Source organism: Prinia subflava, chromosome 26 (genome assembly GCF_021018805.1).
Source record: "Prinia subflava isolate CZ2003 ecotype Zambia chromosome 26, Cam_Psub_1.2, whole genome shotgun sequence".
Taxonomy (NCBI): Eukaryota; Metazoa; Chordata; class Aves; order Passeriformes; family Cisticolidae; genus Prinia; species Prinia subflava.
Window position 1 is genome coordinate 2,607,624 of NC_086272.1, and position 22,097 is coordinate 2,629,720.

The 22,097-nt window shown below is 53.9% G+C and overlaps 1 protein-coding gene and 1 pseudogene across 1 annotated transcript; one reads left to right on the forward strand and one right to left on the reverse strand.

The window, feature by feature from the left end:
* The first annotated feature begins 1,456 nt into the window (after positions 1–1,456).
* On the forward strand, positions 1,457–19,703 carry LOC134562203 (cytochrome P450 4F4-like). The gene is made up of 16 exons (XM_063419627.1): positions 1,457–1,498; positions 4,505–4,817; positions 5,243–5,370; positions 5,617–5,737; positions 6,519–6,670; positions 16,087–16,231; positions 16,618–16,671; positions 16,986–17,113; positions 17,424–17,558; positions 18,037–18,300; positions 18,638–18,704; positions 18,779–18,908; positions 18,966–19,111; positions 19,193–19,257; positions 19,342–19,424; positions 19,523–19,703. Exons 1-16 carry the CDS (start codon positions 1,457–1,459, stop codon positions 19,701–19,703), a joined length of 2,154 nt encoding a protein of 717 aa, XP_063275697.1.
* Positions 19,704–20,088: 385 nt separating this feature from the next.
* On the reverse strand, positions 20,089–21,642 carry LOC134562067 (zinc finger protein 239-like; annotated as a pseudogene).
* Between the last annotated feature and the right edge of the window lie 455 nt (positions 21,643–22,097).

Consider the following 22,097-nt stretch of genomic DNA (forward strand, 5'->3'; position numbering starts at 1 on the left):
AGCTTTAGTAATTAAAATAGAAGCTATGTGTGTGAGATATTCTTTTTAGCTCAAGAAAGAGAGAAGAAATTCTTTGCACAGAGATAACAGTTACAAGAACTCCTAAATCTTCTAGTGAAGAAGAATTTATGGCTTCCTTATCAACAGAAGCAACCTCTTCAAGGACTTAAACCAGACTCGCAGATGCTAAAGAATTGAAAGACAAGTAACAGCTGAAAACGATTGTTTTAAATAAAATATGCATAGTCATGAGGAGGTTCCTGAAAAAGAGAGAGATTTCTCTCTAGGTGCCCTTCTCCTGACTAGCCTTTGTCTGGAAGTGGGAGGGGCTGTGGCCCGGGCTACCTTCTTTTGCTATTATTGTCTCATAAATTGTCCTACTCTAAATTGTTTAACTTTTATTATTGTATTTGTATTACTTTTTTTTTAATAACCATTTTTATTTTTATTAAATTTCCAAAAATCCCAAAAGCGAGTGATTGGTGTTTATTACACTAACCCACCATTTTTCCTCCTCACGTGGCTATTCTAAACCCAAAGTTTTCCTTTCCATGAATCTCTTTAACCAGTAAGAACCTTCTTAGGCTTCTTCTTACGTCTCCCCTTTGTCAGGGAAGACACAAGAACTCCTGTGGCTCAGGAACTGAGTGCATCCCTAAGGAGCACGTGGGTGAAACCCTGCTGTCCTGGCAATGCTGATCTGTAAAACTGACGCTGTCTGGAGCTGCAGCTTGGAGCTCCTGGCAGGAGCTGTGGGGACAGGGGGGTGCCAGGGCAAGTGCCAGGGCCAGCAGGGAGCTGGGATGGGGGCAGAGCCAGGGGAAGGGCTCTCCCAGAGCCCCTGGAATGTTGGGGCTTGGACCCTGGCAACCGTCAACAGCCCACGGAATGTTTGGGATTTGGACTCTGCAGCTGCCATCAGCTCTTGGACGTTGAGGTTTGGACCTTGCAAAGGCCAAAGACCCTTGGACATCAGGGTTTGGACCTTGCAAAGGCCAAAGACCCTTGGACATCAGGGTTTGGACCTTGCAAAGGCCAAAGACCCTTGGACATCAGGGTTTGGATCAGAAAAGGCCAGTGGCCTTTGGACATTGGGGTTTGGACTCAGCAAAGGCCAGTGGCCTTTGGACATTGGGGTTTGGACTCAGCAAAGGCCAGTGGCCTTTGGACATTGACTTTTAACCTTGCTGCTGCCAACACCCCCTGGATATTGGCACTTGCCATGGCCCACGCTGCTCATGCCAAGGCGCAGATGGAGACCACCCCCTCAGCAGAGTTTTGCCTTCAGGGGAGCAGTGTCTCTGCTTGCTGCTTTCCCCAGCTCTCTGGGGTCTTCTTCCCTGCTCCTTCTTGGTCATTTGTGCTCTTTTCTTGCCTGTTCCTGCAGACCCCGAGAGAAAAGCTTGCTGCCAGGCAGGACTCAAGCAATCTCCAGCTAGCAGGCATCAAAGAGGAAATGAATCGCTTCCTTGAGCAGAGGGAGGCTCTGCAAAAGCAGGTGAGTGGAACAGCAGTGGCACCGCAGCCATCCAGCAGGTGCTCTGTGCCCTTCTGGCCTTGCCATGGCAGAGCAGCAGCTCAGGGGGTGATCCCTGGGGCTGCCTCACGCTGTGAGCGTGGCAGCTGCTCTGAAGGACACTTAGGGATCTGCTGGATCTCAGCTGCTGCCCTGGACAGCAGGGTTGGTCCTCTGGGCTCTTGAGCAGCAAGCACCAGCATGGATTTCTGCTGGCCCCTTCCTGCTGGCCTGGCTTTTGAGGTGCTTTTCCAGGTGCCCTTGGTGACCCAACGAGAGTTCAAAACAAGTTGTCCATATCCAGTGTGAGCCTGGTCCTTTCAGGACAGGGACATGTGGGAACTGACAGTGCTCAGATTTTAGGCTTTGGGCACTTGCTAAAAAGACAAGAGAGCAACTCTCTCATTCTGGCCTAGGAAAATCCAAAGGAGGAACCCAAACAATCCTTGGGAGGTGAAAAACAGTTAGCAGGTGGTGTTTTTCTAACCTGTTCAGTGGCAAAGATGTTTACAAAGAGGTGTAGGCTCTAAATGACCGGTCATTTTCATTGTACCAAAACACTGCATAAAAAGAGGGTTTTGAAGAACAAAGATTGCTCTCCACTTGCTGTAATAAGCTGAGAGTCGTGTCGTTATTATCGTGCCACCCTTAAAACAATAATGACGGGGACAAATGGAAAGTTGTCCTTTGCCTTTGCTCACAGTGTCTGCTGTGGCTGACAGGGACAGGCTGTAGCCTCTGACTGCTTTGCTCTGTTTGACTTGAGGTGGAAGAGTTGACAGCTCGGCTGGCAGCCTTCAGAGAGTGCCAGAAACCGATTGTGCACAAAGTTCAGCAAGATGGCAGTGAGGCTCTGGAGAGGGAAAAAGGCAGGTAAATGAAATCCTGTGGGACGCTGCCTTGTGATGAATGGATTCCCTCTCTCTGAGCTTTGCACCTGCCAGCATTTCCTGAGTGGCAGAGTTCTGAACTGTCCGTGCTGATGTGTTTCATTCCCTGGAGGTTGTGCTTCATTTCTTTGGAGCCCTCAGTTTCCCTGATGTAATAAACGCCAATCACTCGCTTTTGAAATTTATGAAAATTTAATAAAATTAAGAAATGGTTCTATAAAAAATAGTAATACAAATATAATAATAAAGGTTAAACAATTTAGAGTTAGGACAAATTATGAGACAATAATAGCAAAGAGTTACAGCCCGGGCTGGGTCCCCTCTCCATAAACAAAAGTCAGCAGGAGAAGGACAACATTAAAAGAGAATTTACCCCTTAAGAGGAGTCACTCCATGATTATGCATATTTTGTTTAACACAAGAGATTTTGCCTGGTACTTGTCAAAAACTTTCTGCTAATCCCCCAGGCACCTTTGAGTCTAAGTCAGGCTTGAAGAGGTTGTTTCTGTTGATTAGGAAGCCATAAATCTCTTTCCTCTGGAAAATTTAGGGGTTTCTGCAATTGTTATCTCTATGCAAAGAATTTCCTGGTTATCTTCTCTTTCTCTTGAGCTAAAAAAATCTCACACGCATAGGTTTTTTTATTTTTGATTACTAAAGCTTAATGTTAATTACAAAACTCCATTCACTATATTATTCAAATGTTAATACTTAATACTTTAATAACTTTTCAATCTAGCATAATACATAAATATCTGCATAGAGCCATATAATATGCCTTTTTCACACCTGAGGACAAAGGCTTTTGGAGTAGCTCTTTCCCTCTGAGGGCTGTTGTGTTGTTTGGTTGGTGTCTTAACCCTGCCCAAGCTGCAGTGTAAGGAGCTGGACACATCCATCAGCTCCACCTTGGGTCTGGTACCTCGAACCCTTTGGGAGCTGGGTCAGCCTGGCATCCTGATTGCTTTGCTAGGCAGAACAATCTTAAACCTGTGATCTCTGATCTGAGCCAGATTCCCCTCTGAGGAGCCCAAGGGACACCAAAGTCTCTCCTGGCCATCTGTTGCCTTGCTCTGCAGGCCAACTCTAACTCTGAAGGGGAAGGAATGGAGCCTCAGAAACCTGGAAGGAAACAACCTGGCCTGGGTCAAGCAGGTGTCTCAGCTCCATTCTGCTTTTCACTGGGGTGAGCAGCTCCTCTCAGACCGCATAGGAGAACTGCAGGAGCTCAGCACCCAGGTAACCTGTGCAGGGCATCCTCTTTTCCAGGGACACACAACACCACCTTCAGCTGCAGCTTGGAGCCCCAAGTGCTTCCTTCTGCCAGCAGCATCCACTGCTGCCATGTCCTGCCCGGGGCTGCTGCTGCGCCCTGGGGCCAAGGCTGGCTCTGGTGTCTCCTGATGAGGTTTTTCCCCGTTCTCTCCTGCAACAGGAACTCTCAGAGGAGAAGCAGGGGCAGACTCCTTTGGAGCTCCTCCATCCCTCTTAGCAGTGGAGTTGGTGCCTGGGCTGGGCACTGAGCAATGTGGGGAACACAGGCATGGTTATGGCAGGCTGGGGAGGGCTCTTCCAGCACAGCCAGTCCATCCCGTGTTTGAGCTGCCCCACCAAGGATGCCCATTGCCTCCCGTGCTTTGTTTGGTCTTTGTCCCCGTTGGAATCCTTGGCTTTGCCCCTTCTGTGTCCAGTGTGGTTTTTTGTTGCTGTAGGACACGAAATGAACCACACAGATGCCGTGAATTCTCAGAAGGCTGGAAAAAGGTGTTTATTCAAAGTGTGATTTCTTTATCTACTATTTACAGAGACCAATATGATTGGGTGGCAAAGTAAACACCTCTTCAACCACACTGGTCAAGCCAGAGGGCCATCAAGAAGTCCCTCCTCTAAAAGGAAGGAATAACATAGATATAGTTAGCAAAACATTTCTTTTTGTGTAGAGCAAAGCGCCTGGGAAATTTCACAAACCAAAACATCTCAGACATGAAATCTACAGTTTTTTTGCTTGAAGTCATTTCTCCCCCATTCCTCACCCTCCTGCTGCTCTGCTGCCCCAGCAGCAGCCCTGCCCCTGAGGCTGTGTGCATCCCTGTTGCAGATCCGCTCCCTGCAGGAAGCAGTGCAGCAGAAGGATGCTGCCCAGGCAACTCGAGAGGAGCAGCTGCTGCAGGAGCTGCAGGAGTCCCGGGCAGGCGAACGGCGCTGCAGGGACGCGGTGCAGCTGCTGCAGGCCGAGGTCTCGGAGCTGCATCTGAGGCTCCGCAGCTCCGAGGACAGAGCAGAGGCCTTGGCCACACAGCGCCAGCAGGCCAGCGGTGCCCACCGCACAGCCCAGTGCCAGCTGGACAGACTGCTCCTGGCTGTCCACCGCATGGTCAGGGACAGCAGCCACTTGGTCACTCGCAGCTCAGGCAAGCGTGGCAGGGCTGGGCTGGCAGAGGTGCAGAGGCTGTGGGAGAGCAGGGGGAGTGACCAGCGGCCATGGTCAGCCTGGGGTGACAGGCTCAGCCTTTCAGCCTTTAGGCTGGCCCCAGCCTTGGCGAGTCCTGGCAGCCTGACAGCCCTGCAGGGTCACAGGTCTGTGTTTGGACAGGGAGAAATGATCAGCACCAGGAGGGAAAAGGGCCTGAGCCCTGTCGAGCCACAGGGCCCGTGCAGCCGTCCCTGGGGCAGTGCTGGCACCAGTGGTCATCAAATGAATGATGTGACACAGGCCCTGCTGCAAGGGCGGCTCTGGGACAGTGACAAAGGCACTGCCACCCTCTGGCCAGGAAGAGGCCTGGTCTGTTGTACACCCTGGCACTGAATCTTGAACCAGAACGGCTTCTCTTTTCAGAAGAGGGTCATGTCGTGGGCCTAACTGCTTCTCAGGCCAGGGATGACCCCGCAGAGCTCACGGTGGACACAGTGGAAGCAGCCCTGCAAGACCTGTGGCAGCACCTGGAGCATTCCCAGAAGGACCTGGTAACGTGTGCCCAGTGCACCCAGAAATCCTGTTCCACTGCTGGGCAGGCAGAGCACCAATGCCAGCCTGGGTGGCAGTCCTTGGAGGGGGTTTGCCGGGGGAGGCAGGAGGATCAGAGTCATATCTACCACTTCTGTCCAGCTGCCCTCTCCCACCTGGGCGATTTCTGCCTTAGTGTTTGTAGCCCTTTGTCTCCTGCCAGCAGTGGCCCCGTGAGGTGATTCTGCTCCTCTTACCTCTCCCAGAATGATGCAAGGAAGAAGATTCAGGCCTTGAAGCTGCAGCTGAGCACGACGCAGGCTCAGAGGGACTATTTGTGTGCCTGCAATCAGGAGCTGCAAAAACAGCTGGCTGAAAGACAGGAAGGTACAGCCTCTCCTCTCCTCTCCTCTCCTCTCCTCTCCTCTCCTCTCCTCTCCTCTCCTCTCCTCTCCTCTCCTCTCCTCTCCTCTCCTCTCCTCTCCTCTCCTCTCCTCTCCTCTCCTCTCCTCTCCTCTCCTCTCCTCTCCTCTCCTCTCCTCTCCTCTCCTCTCCTCTCCTCTCCTCTCCTCTCCTCTCCTCTCTCTCCTCTCCCACTGCCCCATTTCTCACCACTGGGGATCTCTGGTGCCACGCAGAGCAAAACTGCAGTGGCCTGAGATGGCGGAGGAGAAAAACCACCAGCAGACTTATCCCAAGCAGGGCCACTGAAAGCTTTTTTTGGAGGCAGATCCCGTGGCTGGCAGTGCACCTGGCTGTGCCACCAGTGAGCACCTGCAGAGCTGCTGCCTTTCAGGTGCCATGCCTCTGCCGAGGAACTGCAGCTGGACGATTCCTTGCCTTGACTCCTCCAAACTCCAGGCCAGCCCAGAGCCTCCAGGCTCTTGGCTCTTTGTGCCAGGGCTGGACAGGCTCCCCCCAGCTCCTCTCTCTCTCTTTGACTGCCTGCTCTGCATAAGCCTAAAAGCAAACACACTTTCCTCTTCCTCTCAACCCTGCCCTTTTCATTTGTTTTTTTTTTCCTCTGCCCAGAAGTTTCCCTCATTCCTGTCAGCTGTGGGAGCCCTTGTGGGCTCAGGGCCCGGCAAACACAGCCAGGCAGAGATGCAGGATGCACATCAGTTTGCCTTTGCTTTGCTTTGCCCCTTCTCCCCCCTCCCTGGTGCAGCCATAGAGAGGGCAGAACGCAAGAACTCTCTAGAAACTGCCCTGAGGGAAGAGGCCACTGCAAGAAAGGAAGAGGCCATGACCCTTCACCAGGAGGTGGCATGTCTGCAGAGCAAACTGGAGAGCACGGAGAAGGAAAGGAAGGATGTGCTGGTGAGAGTGGCAGATACCATGAGGGGCCATTTCTTTGCTGTTTGGGGGCCTTCTCTCACTCTCTCCAAGGAGCTCCTTTCTCCAGTTACACTTTCCTCACTGCATTCTTTGGAACAGGGAGGAAAAGATGTCACAGCCGTGTCAAACCCAGTCAGGCCTGAGGCTGCTGACTTGCCTCCCTGCTGGAGCTTTCTGCCCTTGGAGCTGCAGCTCTCAGTGCCCACACCTGCAGCTCTGTTCCTCCCCAAAGGAACACCTGAGCAAGGCTCCAAGAGATTGGGGAAGGGCAGGAAGGGACCTGGGACAGGCTGAGGGAGCTGGCAAAGATGCAGCAACAAGGGGGGCCCGGGAAAGATCTGCAGCATCCCGAGAGGCAGGGAGAGGAGGGGCAGCCCGTGCTGAAAAGCAAAGAGAGACACAATCACTGACTCTTCTTCTCCCTGTTTTGGAGCACGAACGGGACAGTCTGCAGGCAAATCAAGAAAAACTGGAGTGTCGGATCCAACTTCTGGAAGAATCAGTCACAGCCTCTGAAACCCGAGCAAACTCAGCCATGGAAAGGAATTGTGCCCTTCAAGAAGAACTCCAGACCATCATATCCATCTTTCAAATTAAAAAAGAAAAACTGGAATCACAGGAAAAGGAAATGGAGATGCTCCAGCAAGAGGCAGCAGAGGCCAAAGCTTTGCAGGGCCATCTCGCTGGCATGACTGCCGACCTGTCAGAAAGGGAGAGGGAAATCAGGTTGTACCAGGAGCAGATAAGAATGCTGGAAAAGAAGAATTTAATGCAAGCATCTTCCTTGAAAAGGAAGGAATTAAACCAAATGAGAAGAGAAGCTGAGAGGGAAGCCATGAAGGAAGAGCTGGAGCTTGTGGCTGCTACTTTGAAGCAGAGGGAAAATGGAGAACTTGAATGGAGAAAGAAGGCTCAAGCCCTGAGTGCTGCCCTTGCCAAGAGTGAAATGTCCAAAGGGAGTCTAAGGAAAAAATCAATCATCCTGCAGAGAACAGCTCCCGGCAGGGACACGGACCAGAGCTGTCTGCAGGTAGGCACTGGGATTGATCTTCAATCCACTCAAACGCCCCTGAAGGATTCCAGCGCTATTTCCCATCCAGAGGTGGGAATATATATCCCTGTCAGTCCATGGCCTGCTTGGGCAAAGCAGCCTTGTCTGGCTGACTCCAGCCAGCGGCCACTGGCCTGCGGGAAGGTTTCCTGGCACACCCGCAACGACTGACACAGCTCTGGAGCTTGCTGCTAAAATCAGCTCCACTCCAAGAGCTGGGCATGGGGAGCTGCTTCTCCCATGCCTGGGCAAGGGCAGGCAACACGTGGTGGTTTGGATTTGGTGCAGGAAGGAACGCAGCAGCTGAGCCCAGTGATGGACTGAACTGAGCAGAGCTTTGTCCCCAGGGCTGAACAGCAGCTGCACTGCTGGTGCTCGCAGCATGCCTCCAGAGAGGGAGAGTTCTGAGGGACAGTTTTGTGATGCTTTCAAAGAATGGAGTCATCTCTGTTGCGGTGTGCGTTTCCCAGGACGCACAAGGCAGCATCGGGATGCGACACATTTCCCCCCGGGGAGACGTTTCCTCCCCGCTCTGGACTTCGGTGGTCTCGGCAGTTGCTTTTGGGGCTCAGAGGTGTATCAGAGGCGAGACAGGTCTTGGGGTAAACTAAGGAGATTTATTACAGGTATAACTGAAGCATAACAACTAAAAGCTGGACCCCAAAGACAGGGAGCACATGGTCCCACCGTGGGTTTTATAGACGGGGCGATACAAAGCAAACAACCAATGAAAATGCACTCAGGGAAGAGTCTAGGGCAGGGAATACAGAACTAAATCCAATGGGAATAGCAAAAGCAGTGTAATGATATGAAACAGCAAATGATATATCAAGTTAGGGAAGATTGGCAAGGAAGGTTCTAGAAACAGAGGCAGGGACACAGAGAAATGACACATAACATGTATAATTTAAATCATAACACACAAATGAAATATAAAGCTAGCTTGAAAACTTAAAGCAGAAAATCCACACCACAACACATCTCCTCTCTGAATACCCAGCAGGCTCCTGGAGCAGAAGGGGAGCGGCTGTCACAGCACTCAAGGAAAGGCCTGGAATGCGTGCTGAGTCTGCTTGCATCACCAGAAAAGAAGACAGAGTGGAGGGAACTCAACGCTGAGCCCAGCAGGAATCTTGGGCAGGTAAAATGGGCTTTCCCTGCCTCTGCAAAGCCTCAGGCTCCTCTGCAACACGACACTTTTCCCCAAGCAGCACTTTGAGGTGCTCTGCTTGTTTCCTTCCCTCTCCCTCTCCCCACTGAGGGCATCTCGGATTCTTGTCTCCGAGATTCGGTGGTAAAGTGTCTTTTGCCCTCTGAAACACCTGGCACCAGAAGCAGAAGAAGAGTCAGGAGTTGCCAGTTCTGGTTTTCCAAGGTTGTTTATTCTTTCTCATCTCACAGTTCTCTCTGTGCTCTGCCAAGGTTCCTGCTGCAGCAGAGAACTCGTGGCAGCTCCCCTCTGGTCAGGAGGTCTAACCCTTTTGTACCATTCCTCTGACCCAACCATGGTCCACAATGCATTCTCTATTTACAACTAATTGCCAATACCTATCACCTACCCTAACCATGTCACTCTAAACCAATCCCTTGTGACCCTGCACTGCAGAAGATGGAGGGCAAGAACAAGAAGGAAGAAGAACAGGTCCACGCCCTGATTCCTCCATCTTGGCTCTCCAGCCTCCATTCTAAGAAATCCCAAATTCTGCCTTTTCACCCTGTGATAAACCAACTACTACTCATTTCACACTCTTGAGACTTGTAATTCCTCTTTCACTCTGTGCCAAGGTTTCCAACCCCCTTGTAGAGGTTCCAAACCTCCTGCTCGGGTCCCAGACCCCTCTGCTGGGGTCCCAGACCCTCCAGGGTAGTCAGAGAGATGCCCTGGACTCTGACATGGGCACACACTTGTATTTTCTCTCTCTTGGCCTTCACAAATGCACTTCACTGGGGTGCCTCCCTCCTCGCCCCACACTTGACTCTCTTTCAGAGCCCACAGCAAGAGCTTCATGCCCCCAATGTCCTCTGGTACAATTAAGGGTCTCTGAAGAGACATCTCCTTGCCTTGACATCCAGGGGTCCTTTTGCTCCATGTGACCCCTTCTCCCACCCTGTGTGCAGGCAGAACATCAGTGGAGGAGCTGGAAGGGCTGTAGGCGTCGGGAGAGTTTGCTCTCTGTGCGTGGGGCTTCCAAGGAGCTCGAGTAGAAGAGTTCTTCAGAGCCTTGGGTAAGCAGCAGCCTCCTGCTGAGGCACAGCCTGTGGAGAAGGGGTCAGTGCGCTGAGATCTGCTCAGGGCCAGTCTGGGAGCCTCTTCCTTCCCCTCCGACACGGACAAAGGGTTTGCCAGGGCTGGAGTGGGGGCTGTGTGGGGGCACAGCCTGTGCCGTGGGGCTGCGGGTGCTCCTCAAGTGTGGGCTTGTCTGAGCTGGGCCTCTGGGCCTCTTTCAGGTGTGCCCACTGCATCTGCAGCTGGCCCAAGACCAACAGCACCAGCAGGAGGACGTGGAGAGCTGTGCAGGGACCAGCCAGGAGCTCTCCTCTTCCTCACCACCTGCCAGCCATCATTCTGGAATAAAGAGTTTTTCAGCAGAAGATTAGATTCAGTTTTTCACTGGCACAATGAGGCTCCGGCGAGCTGTTGTGCGATTTCACCGCTCGAGGCCAGAGCTTGTCCCTGAGACAAGAAATGGGAATTTGAGGTGTCACCAAACTGCTTCTGGTCCGAGTTTTCCAGGAGAGAATGGGGAAAACCTCATCAGGAGACACCAGAGCCAGCCTTGGCCCCAAGGCGCAGCAGGAGCCCTGGGCAGGACATGGCAGCAGTGGATGCTGCTGGCAGAGGGAAGCACTTGGGGCTCCAAGCTGCAGCTGAAGGTGGTGTTGTATGTCCCTGGAGAAGAGGATGCCCTGCACAGGTTACCTGGGTGCTGAGCTCCTGCAGTTCTGTGCTCGGAGTGGAGCTGCTCAGGAGCCTGCTGAGGAGCAGAAGGGAGCTGAGAGGCCTGGCTGATCTGGCACGGTGTCCCTCCAGCTGCTGAGGGTACCAGAGCTCCAGACCACCCACTCGTGGAACCAAGGGGCCACCGTGACACTGCGGGCTCTTGTGGAAGAAAGGGGCCACAGTGACACAGCAGGGAAAAAAAATGGGCCCAGGAGACTCTGGTCATGCTGTGGAACCTCATGGAACCAAGGGGCCTTTGTATCATAGTGGAGCTTTTTCAAACCAAGGAGATCATTGTGACATGATGGAAGATGATTGAACCAACAGGCAAGGCTGCATGGAGGCAAGGATTCCATTGTGACTCTGACAAACCAAGGATTCCACTGTGACACTGACAAACCAAGGATTCCACTGTGACACTGAAAATCCAAGGATTCCATTGTGACTCTGACAAACCAAGGATTTCACTGTGACACTGAAAATCCAAGGATTCCATTGTGTCACTGAAAATCCAAGGATTCCATTGTGACTCTGACAAACCAAGGATTCCACTGTGACACTGAAAATCCAAGGATCCATTGTGACACTGAAAATCCAAGGATTCCATTGTGTCACTGAAAATCCAAGGATTTCATTGTGTCACTGACAAACCAAGGATTCCACTGTGACACTGACAAACCAAGGATTCCCAGCTCTACCCCTTTATAAATAAGAGAGTGTTTCCTGCTGCCAGTGACTGCCAGCACTTAGGAAAGACTCACACTTTTCACTCACAGTTTATGGTATAACATAAATTATTAGTTTTATAATCATAAATCTATAATTAATATTAATAATTATTATTAAATTAATGTTAATTTATTAATATTAAATCATGACAGGTTAAGGTCCAAGGAGTGTCAGTGATAGTATCTGAGTGTAAAATTGCACTCAAATGAATACAGAGACAAGCTCTAATCCCCAGTGAAACAATTAGTGTGCATCAAGCATGATTCTTACCCAACAGACATCCTTATAGGGAAGAAGAGAGGTTCAGCCCCTTGACTGATGCCAGCAGTTATCAAGGAGTCTTCCCTGACTTTTCTCTCATTCTTGATTTTAGTTTTTTACTATTTCTTTCTGTTTATGTGGAGCTTGAGTCTGCCTCAAGTCAGACCTACAAATTTGCACAATGGTGCAGTCGATACAATCACTCCATGTATGAATGGCTACATAATCTGATCGTTCAGATTTGAAGAAAATCCTGGCCTCAAATTTTACACCTATACCCTCTAAAATCAGCCTTCTCTCCACCTCTAAAATGCTGGAGAGAAGACTGATTTAGTGAGGTTGGAATTTTGTAACTGTTAGGTAGAAATTAATGAGAGATTCCATCATTACACCCAGTGGGAGGGTTTGGCCAGGTACCCTGAGGTGTACGAGGTTCTAACAACCAGACCTGCCTCAGGAGGAAATATAATTTACAGACAGAAGCAGTCAGGACAGGCCATCTATGTTCAACCCTTAATCAGGACCAAATTGTTCTGAATCTGACCAAGGTGGACAGGCCACCTACACTTGAAGGGGGACCATATAGGTAAATATATGCTCAATAAATAGCCAAATGCCTCATCATCTAATTAGTCATGCACCTGGATGGAAGAATGAGATTCCCACAGCCCCTACCTACTATCCAATAAAACCACAGCCAAGGGAAGGGGCTTGGCAGAATCAGTGGGGAAAGAAGACCCTGTTGAGCCTGGTGCACTCTCAACAGTGTGGGATGACCCCCTGCTGGTGTCGCAGCCTTCGGTGAAATACCACTACTCTGATCATTTTGGTGAGCAAAAATGATGCCCAAATGATCTTCCTGGGTAGAGGAGGGGAAGGCAGACCATATCTGAGACCCCAGTGGGTAGCCCTGGCCTTCTGTGACCAGGCTTGGCATGCTGGGGACACGGGGTACACCTGGTCCCCTGCTCCAGTGGGGTGAGGTGGCCTCCCATCCCAGCAGAGAGAGAGCAGACCTGCTTCCTGTGACCAGACTTGGCCAGTGTGGGATGTAGAAAACGAGTTCCAAGTGTAAGTTCCTACATTTCCAGGGTGATGGGGTTGGTGACCAGTTAATTGCTGGTCATCTTGTTCTCGTGTTCCCTCCTGTTTGTTCAACTCCTTGTATTGCCTCTGCTGTTCCCAAAGATGGCACCTGTGACCATGAAGATGGAAGTGACATCCAAGCCTTCATGCAAATTAAGAGACATTTAGCACCATTAAAAGGAAGAAAGCCCTAGGAAGATGAGCCAACATGTATTTAGAGAAATTAGATCACAGTTTTTGCTGAGGAAGGAATAGGACTATCCCTCAGTTCCAGTTTGTAATCTTTACAGTCCCACCTTATGTTCAAAGGAGCAACACTAGAGGAAAGACCCTGGACCTCGAGCGGGCAAAGTGCCTTCCTGTGCACTCCCGTGAGGACAGAAGTCCCAGCTCTGCCGGCAGACAAAGCTGAACCCCTCCTCCTCCTCCGTGTCACCACCGGGAGGGCGGCAGTGCACGTGACCCCTCGGGCCCCCGCTGGAGCTGACCCTTAATGAAGGGGTTCAGAGGAGCTGCTCTCCTGCCCTCGTTCATTTCAGCTGGGGCCTCATCCGGGATCAGCCACACCCAAAGAGGACTGAGGATGGGACAGGCACCCACCCTACCGGGCCTCCAGGCACAGCTGGATACACCTGGACCAAGGGACGGCTGGAGAGCGGCGACACGCAGGAGCACCGGACTGTTGGGAGTCCAGGGCATCCCTCTGGTCGCACTGGAGGGTCAGGGACCCTGTCAAAGGGGTCTGCGACCCAGGCAGGGGGGTTTGGAACATGTACAGGGGTTCTGGGATCTGTACAGGGAGGTTGTAGACCTTGGCACAGAGCCCAGAGAGACATGATCTTTGACTTCAGTCCATGGGAGAGACTACCTACATTGCAGGAAGAATTAAAAGTCACCAGGGTGTGAAGTAGGTAGCAGTTAGTTTATCACTGGGGGTGAATGTATTTTGGGTGTGTGGGCTTGAGAAGAAAAAATGGAGGATTTGGGATGTGGTCCTGTCCTCCTGCTTCTTCTTCTTGTCCGACATTTCTGCTGTGAAGGTGGCACGTTTGGATAGGGTCAAAGCAGATATGACCTGTCTAAGCATAGGTGTTGGGTATTGGTGATTGATTGTAAATAATGGAAACGCAATATGTAGTATAAGAGGTCAAGACCCTCCCAGGCAGGAGGAGTCCATGTGTGATCCTGCTGCTGCACGGAGCTCCGCAGGGCACGAGAAGAGCTTGAGAGATAAGACATAATAAACAAAGAGCAAGACCTTGAAAAACTAAAAACCTGAAGACTCCGTGTTTTTCTTTGCATCCTGCTGGCGATGCCTGAAAGGGCAGAGACATTTTACCACCCTGACCTCAGGGGGTTAAACCTGAGACCGGACTGGTGAGTGAGACCAGTGGTGGGAGTAGGAGGCGAGTGAGGTGTGAGTGAGACGGGGGCCGGCAGCTCAGACCCCAAAGCGACTGTGGACCCCTTACTACCGCTGTTCTGGGCTCCTGAGGGGGCTGGCTGGGAATGGGGGGAAGCATCACCGCGGGGCCTGACCAGAGAGAGGCTCGGGACCCAGTTCTGTGTTCAGCAGAGCAGGGCAGGAAGAGAACTTCATTTACAAAAACCCACTCTTATACCTTTCCTATGAGGCCTGTGGATTGGAGGATGGAATTCCACCTCTCAATCCACATTTGTCAAGCCAACTGTCAATCACCTTTCTCCTCCCACCTAGAAATAAGTAAACAATGAAAGACAGTTAGCAAAACATGGCCAGTGTTTACATTAACGAGCGCGAGAATCTGCACGTTTCTCCTTCAACATGAACGCTTGGCAAACCAGGAAAAAACCTCATGGCAACAGGGAAGTGAGAGGAAATAGGGAGTACTTGAGGTGCCTCCAAGGGGGATAAAGAGGGGTGCCCGCCGGGTGTGTGGAGGTAACTAGAGAGTGAGTGACACACAGAAAAAGGGGGAGGCCCCTCTCTCAGGGCTTAGCGGCCCAGGCCCTTGCAGAGTGCAAAGAGCCTAGGTGTAGAGGGGGTGGTGTAAGCTTACAGGGTGTCCCCAGGCGCTGCTGGCACCAGGGTCCACGAGGAGCCCGGTCCCCTGGGTCACACCAGATGTGCCGTAAGTGTTGTGTTGGTGCAGTCCTGGGAGGGGGCCGTAAACCTGCCCAGAGCACAGGGGTGGGGGGCCAGGGATCGAGCAAGAAGGAAAGAACAGTGGGACCTGAAGTCAAAAATAATTGGAGAAGAATGCATCATGAGGGTAGAGGAAGAGTGTAAGACCTCAGTAGGAAAAACAGCTTGTAAAAGATATTTCATAACAAAAACTTTAGGCCCTAAGTACATTTCCCAAGAACCCAGTCGTTACTGGTCCTTTGAGAAGAAAGAGAAAGGGTGCATCTGTCATGAGGGGTATGGACTGCATGAACGTGCTGATAAAGAGATAAATCCCTTTTGGGGAGTAAAGAGAAGTGTCCAAATATTGGGAATGTCCACCAGAAACAAGCGGTACCTTTGGGGAGGCTCCTGAACAATTCTTTTGGATCTGCAGAAATACAGCTTACACCAAACTGCCAGGGGACTGGGCTGGGAGTTGCACCATAGGAATTATTAAACCTGCCTTCTTCTTACTCATAAAGAGATCAGAATCAAATTTGGGAGTTCCAGTATATGACGACCTGAGAAAGACGAACCGGAAAAAGAGAAGCATAGTTGGGATAGGGGGGACCCAAAAGTGGAAAAGTAAAGTATGGACCCCAGAAGAAATCATTGAAACTTATGGGCCTGTCACCTGGGCTCAAGATGGGTCCTGGGGACACCATACCCCGATTTATTTGTTGAATCAGATCATCAGACTCCAAGCAGTACTTGAAAAAGTTTCCAACAGAACAGCCCTCGCCCTTGATCATATATCTATATGGCACCAGCAAAGGGACAGCAGGGACAGGGTGGTGGCACCTGCGAGGGGACAGAAGCAATGGGATGGTGGCACTTGGGAGGACAGTGAGGACGAGGTGGAGGTGCCAGCAGAGGGACGGGGGGACAGGGTGGTGGCACCTGTCAAGGGACAGAGGGGATGGCCCCTGCGGGGGGGACAGTGAGGACGGGGTGGCAGCACCTGCAAGAGGACCGTGGGAACAGGGTAGTGGCACCTACAAGGGGACAGAAGGAATGGGGTGGTGGCAATTGGGGGGGACAGCGAGGAGAAGGTGGTGGCACCTGCGAGGGGACAGTGGGGACAAACACACATGTCCACAAGGCTGGCAGTGTTCTGAGGACACACACGTCTCCCCAAGCCTACCTGTGCCCCCAGTGACACAGCTGTCCCCTGTTGTCCCCAGGGCCAGAGCACGGAGCAAGGCCTCCAGCAGGTGGACACCTTGGTGGCCCGGTACCGTCATGGCTGCCTCTGGTGGGGGCTTCCCTGGCTGCCCGTCCTGCTCCTCTTCCACCCCAGCACCCTCCGGCCACTCCTCAGAGCCTCAGGTAGGACATGGGACACCAGATGGGTCCCCAGGGCCACCCATGAGTATCACCACAGCTGGCACAGAGACCTGGCAGGGCCCAGGCAGTGGCCACCAACCCAATCCCAGCGGTGTCACCATGGCCAGGCCAAATGCCACCCTATAGTGGCCACCAACCTGTCCATGGGGTTCCCCAAGGCCACCCAAAGGTGTCACCATGTCCAGCTCTGGTTTTCCCCCAACCCCCATCCTTAGTGGCCATGGGTGCTGAGAGAGGGTCCCCATCCCAGGGTCCCCACCTGAGGGTCAATGGGTGCAGACAGGGTGGCCTCATCCCCAGTGTCCCCACCCAGGGGACCCGATGCCACCCCAGTGAATCCCTACCCACCCCGTCCTTGTACCCTGCAGCTTTTGTGGCCCCCAAGGACAAAATTTTCTACGGCTTCCTCAAGGCCTGGCTGGGTGAGTGCAGGGGGCTAGGGTGGAGACAGCACCCCTGGGTGCCCTGCAAATGGAGCTGGGTGTCACAGCACCCCTGGGTGGCCCCACAGATGGATCTGGCTGTGTCACAGGGGCAGTGGAGGATGGAAACATCACCCCTGGGTTCCCCCAGGATGGATTTGGGTGTGTCACAGGGGACATGGGAGGTGGGGGACAGGGTCAGACCCCTGGGTGCCCCCAGGATGGATTTGGGTGTGTCACAAGGGACAGGGGTGGTGGGGGACAGGGTCAGCTCCCCTGGGTGCCCTCGGCGGACCCCGGTGTCCCCTCGCCAGGGGAGGGGCTGCTGCTGAGCGGTGGGCAGCGCTGGGCGCGGCACCGGCGGCTCCTGACGCCGGCCTTCCACGGGGACGTGCTCCGGAATTACCTGGGAATCTTCAACCAGAGCACCCGCATGCTGCTTGTGAGAGATCCGAGATGGGCACGAGTCCCCCACCTCAACCCCAAATTCTGACCTGCACCCCCAACCCTGACCTGCACCCCAAATCCTGACCTGCACCCGAAATCCTGAGTCCCGCACCCAAAATTCTGTCCTGCACCCACTGCTGCACCCCGAGTCCCGTCCTGTATCCCAAATCCTGTACTGTCCCACACCCCGAACCCAACTCTGCCCCCTCTCCCACCCCTTTCCCACCCCCAAATTCACCCCCTGCCCCCATCCCCTGTCCCTGACCCCCTCCCTGTTCCCTCCCTGACCCAGTCTGTCCCCACAGGCCAAGTGGGAGGCAGCAGCAGCAGCAGCTGGCGGGGGGCCGGTGGAATTGGAGGTGCTGCAGCCCCTGAGCCTCCTCACCCTGGACACGCTCCAGAAGTGCATCTTGAGCCACGAGAGCCACTGCCAGGAGCGAGTGTCACCTGTCCCCACTGACCATCCTGGTGGCTGTGGTGGCCTCACCATGGTCCCTGCTGACCATCACGGTGACCGTATAGGCCCCACCATGGCCCCCACTGGCCATCCTGGGGGCCATGGTGGCCCCGCCGTCATCCCTGTTGGCCATCCTGGTCCTACCATTGCCCCCTGGCCACCCTGCAATTGTCCCCACTGGTCATTCTGATGGCCCCAATGTCCCCGCCATCGTCCCTGTTGGCCATCCTGGTCTCACCATTGCCCCCTGGCCACCCTGCAAGTGTCCCCATTGGTCATTCTGCTGGCCCTAATGGCCCTGCCATCATCCCTGTTGGCCTTCCTGGTCTCAGCATTGCCCCCATTGGGACATCTTGGCCCTGCAATTGTCCCCATTGGTCATTCTAGTGGCCCAAATGGCCCCAATGTTGGCCATGCTGGTGGCCACGGTGTCCCCCGCTGTCCCCATTTCCTGCAGGCAGCCCAGCAAGTACCTCCAGGCCATCCTGGAGCTGAGCTCGTTGGTGGTCCGGCACCAGCTCTGGCCACTCCTCCACCCGTGGTGGCTCTACAGCCTCTCCTCTGACAGCCGGCGCTTCGCCCATGCCTGTGCCACCGTCCACGCCTTCACCGCCAACGTGGTGCAGCGCCGGCACCGTGCACTCGCCTCCCTGGGCCACCAGGCCTGGCTGGATGGCCACCAGGGACACAGCATGGACTTCATCAACCTCCTGCTGCTCACCAAAGTGGAGCTGGGATGGTGGCCATGGGGGCCTGAGGGAGGTCCAAGAGGGCGGTGGTGGCCATGGGGGGATGGTGGTCAAGAGGATGGTGGTGGCCGTGGAAGGGTTGGTCATAGACCAGTGACCAGTGGGGTGCTGGTGGCCACAGGGAGGTTGGGCATAGACTGGTGGCCACAGGAGAACAGTGGTGGCCGTGGGCAGCATTGACCATAGAGCTAGTGGCCAGTGGGATGGTGGTGCCTGTAGGGTGGTGGCCATGGGGGTAGAGTGGTGGCCATGTGTGGGATTTGGCCATAGACTGGTGGCCCCAGGTGGCCCGGGGCTCATCTCATCCCCACAGGACAAGAACGGCCACACCCTGTCAGATGAGGACATAGCAGCTGAGGCTGACACCTTCATGTTTGAGGGTGAGCACGAGCTCCCAGGTGCCACTGCAGGGGAGCCACTCCAGTGTCCCCTCACTCTCCCAATGTCCCCACAGGCCACGACACCATGGCCAGTGGCCTGGCATGGCTCTTCTACAACCTGGCCAGCCACCCTGAGCACCAGGAGAGGTGCCGCCAGGAGGTCCAGCAGCTCCTGGCTGGCAAGGACACTGCAGACATTGAATGGTGAGATGTCCCCAGGGCCACCCCTGGCCATGTGGTTCTGGGACACGGTGCCACCCCTGCTTGTCCCCAGGGAGGACTGTCCCAGCTGCCCTTCACCACCATGTGCATCAAGGAGAGCCTTCGGCTGCACCCTCCTGTCACTGCTGTGTCCCGGCGCTGCACCGAGGACATCCCCCTGCGTGATGGCCGTGTCATCCCCAAGGGTATGGCATGGCCAGGGTGTCCCCAGTGTCACCACCCACCCTCATCTGCTGTCCCTAAAGTGGCCATTCCCATCCCACCAGGGGTCATCTGCCTGATGAGCATCTACGGGACCCACCACAACCCAGACCTCTGGCCCAAGCCCAAGGTAGCGCCAGGCTACGAGGTGTCCCTGTCACCATAGTGGTGACAGCTGTGTCCCCTCGGCATGACGGTGTCGGTGTCCCCCCAGGTGTTCAACCCCCTGAGGTTCAGCCCAGAGAACAGCAAGGGACGGTCCCCATCATCCTTCATCCCCTTCTCTGCTGAGCCCAGGTACGCGCTGCGAGGGGACAGGAGTGTCCCCAAGTGCCACCCCTGTCCCTGGCTGGGTTCACAGTGGGGTGACAGTGACAGTGGGGCTGTGGTGGCAGGAACTGCATCGGGCAGAGCTTTGCCATGGCTGAGATGAAGGTGGTAGTGGCACTGACCCTGGCCCGGTTTGTGCTGCGGAGGGATGCAGCGAGGCCACCCCCGCGCCGCAAGCCCGAGCTGATCCTGCGTGCCGAGGACGGGATCTGGCTGCTGCTGGAGCCACTGGTGGGACTGGCCTGAGGGACACGGGTCACCAGGACATGGGGACACTCTGCAAGGTATCTGGAGGAAGAGCAGGGAATTAACGGTAGCATGAAGGGGACAGTATCGTGGTGGTGGTGGGGATGTGTTGTCCTTGGTCATGGCAAACCTCATGGCATGGACATGGACACCCACAGACTTGTCCCCTAGGCCACTTGACACCATCCATGGCCACGTCCCTCATGTCCTCATGCATGGCCATACATGCCCATGTCACCATCTGTGTCTGTGACCCCCCCATGCCCAATATCCCTATCCACAGCCATGTCCCCACCCATGTCCATGTCCCAGGCCCCATGCCCACCATGTCCCCATCCATGTCCTACAGTGTCCCCAGCAATGACCCACAATATTTCCATCTGTGTCTTAGATCAAGGTTTTTATTTTTACCCCAGTGTTGGGTGAAAGGATGAAGAACAATGAACAATGAACAACGAAAGAAAATCAAGGTCAAAATAAAAGGATTTACGTGTCCATGCTGGCTGAGTATCCATGTGCTTGGGTGGCTGGAAAGAAACCTTTTTAGAGGAGTTTCCACTCCATTGTCTCCAAAATCTTCATTTTTTGTCCCACTCAGTCACCATTTGGTTCTGGAAGATGCCTGTGGAAGGGTCAGAAAGAATTAGAATCATGGAATGATTTAGGTTGGAAAAGACTCTTAAGACATCCCAGTATTCCTTGATGCTTAGAGAAGAAACAATAGGATGCAAAAGGTGGGATTTCTTGAGGTCAAAAGTAAAAAAATTCACTATCCCAAATGAATTCCTGATGCTGGTCTGCATCCCAATAGATTTTTGTCCTGCTGCGCCCAGGTGCCCCCAGGGGCCCAGGAAGATGTGGAGACCACCAGCCAGCTGTCTTCCCACCATGGATCACCAGGACCGTGGATCCCCAAGGCTCTGCCCAACGGGGCTCACTGGGGATCATCCAATGGGCTCCTCCAACGGGGGATGGAGTTGGAGCAGCGCACAAAGCTCTTCCCGCACGCGGGGCACTTGTAGGGCTTCCCTTCCTGCTGCCTCCATTGCTCTTGGGCCACGGCACAGCTCTGGGAGAAGCTCTTCCCACACTCAAAACGCTGTTAAGGCCTCTCTCCGCTGTGCATCTGCCGGTGGACAAGCAGGCTGGACCGGACAGCGAAGCTCTTCCCACACTCCCCACACTCATAGGGCCGTTCCCCAGTGTGAACCCTCTGGTGGACGATCAGGGAGGAGCTCCTAGTGAAGCCCTTCCCACACTCCACACACTCATAGGGCCGTTCCCCAGTGTGGATCCTCTTGTGGCGGATCAGGCTGGTGCAGCATGCAAAGCTCTTCCCACACTCCCCACACTCATAGGGCCGTTCCCCAGTGTGGCTCCTGTGGTGGATGATCAGGCTAGTGCTGGTAGTGAAGCTCTTCCCACATTCCCCACACTCATAGGGCCGTTCCCCAGTGTGGTTCCTCTGGTGGATCATCAGGTGGGAGCTTTGAGTGAAGCTCTTCCCACACTCCCCACACTCATAGGGCCGTTCCCCAGTGTGGACTCTCAGGTGGATCATCAGGTTAGAGGTATCTCTGAAGCGCTTCCCACATTTCCCACACTCGTAGCGCCGTTCCCCAGTGTGGATCTTCTGGTGCCGGAGCAGGCCAGAGTTTGTGTAGAAACTCTTCCAACATTCCGAGCACTGGTGCAGCTTCTTGCCATTGTGAAGCTGTTCATGCACCACCAGCTCAGAGCTCTGGCCACATCTCTGGCTGCCTTCCTGACACAGGGTGGGTCCTTCCTCCTCGGAGCACCCTGGCATGGGTTTGGAGCCCCTCCTCGGGCGGGATCTCTGTGCCTTTTCCTCCCCGTTGCATTCCTGTGCCATGGGGCCGCTCAAAACAGCCTCTTCCACGAGGTTCTGCTGAGGGGATTTGTCCTCCCTGGCCTCCTTGTCTGGGGGAGGAAGGACAAGGACAGCATGGGATTTGACTCCGTGCCAGAGGGAAGGCCAAGGAGATCCCCCCAGTGCATCCCCGGCAGGACGGTGTCGGCAGCGGGGTTGTCCTGCAGCCGGGGCCAGGCTGGGCTGGGAGATGGAGCAGGAGAGAGGGGCAAAGGGGCACTGACTTCCTCCTCACCTGCCTGGGGATCCGCAGGAATCCTCCTCTTCCTCACAGCCTTCTCCTCCTCTACCCAGCCAAAGTCTGGCACTGGGAATTCCTGGTGTGGGAAAGACATTCTGTGAGTGCATTGGCTTTGAAGGTCCTGCTGTCCATCTCCAGAAGTCACCGCATGTCTGGTGTCCATAAAATGCTCCAAAAATCGAGAAGGAGTCCAAAAACACTGTCCCAGGGCTTCCCTGTTTCCAGTGTCCTTACTCTGGGGTTTAAGGGGGTCCCTCTTCTC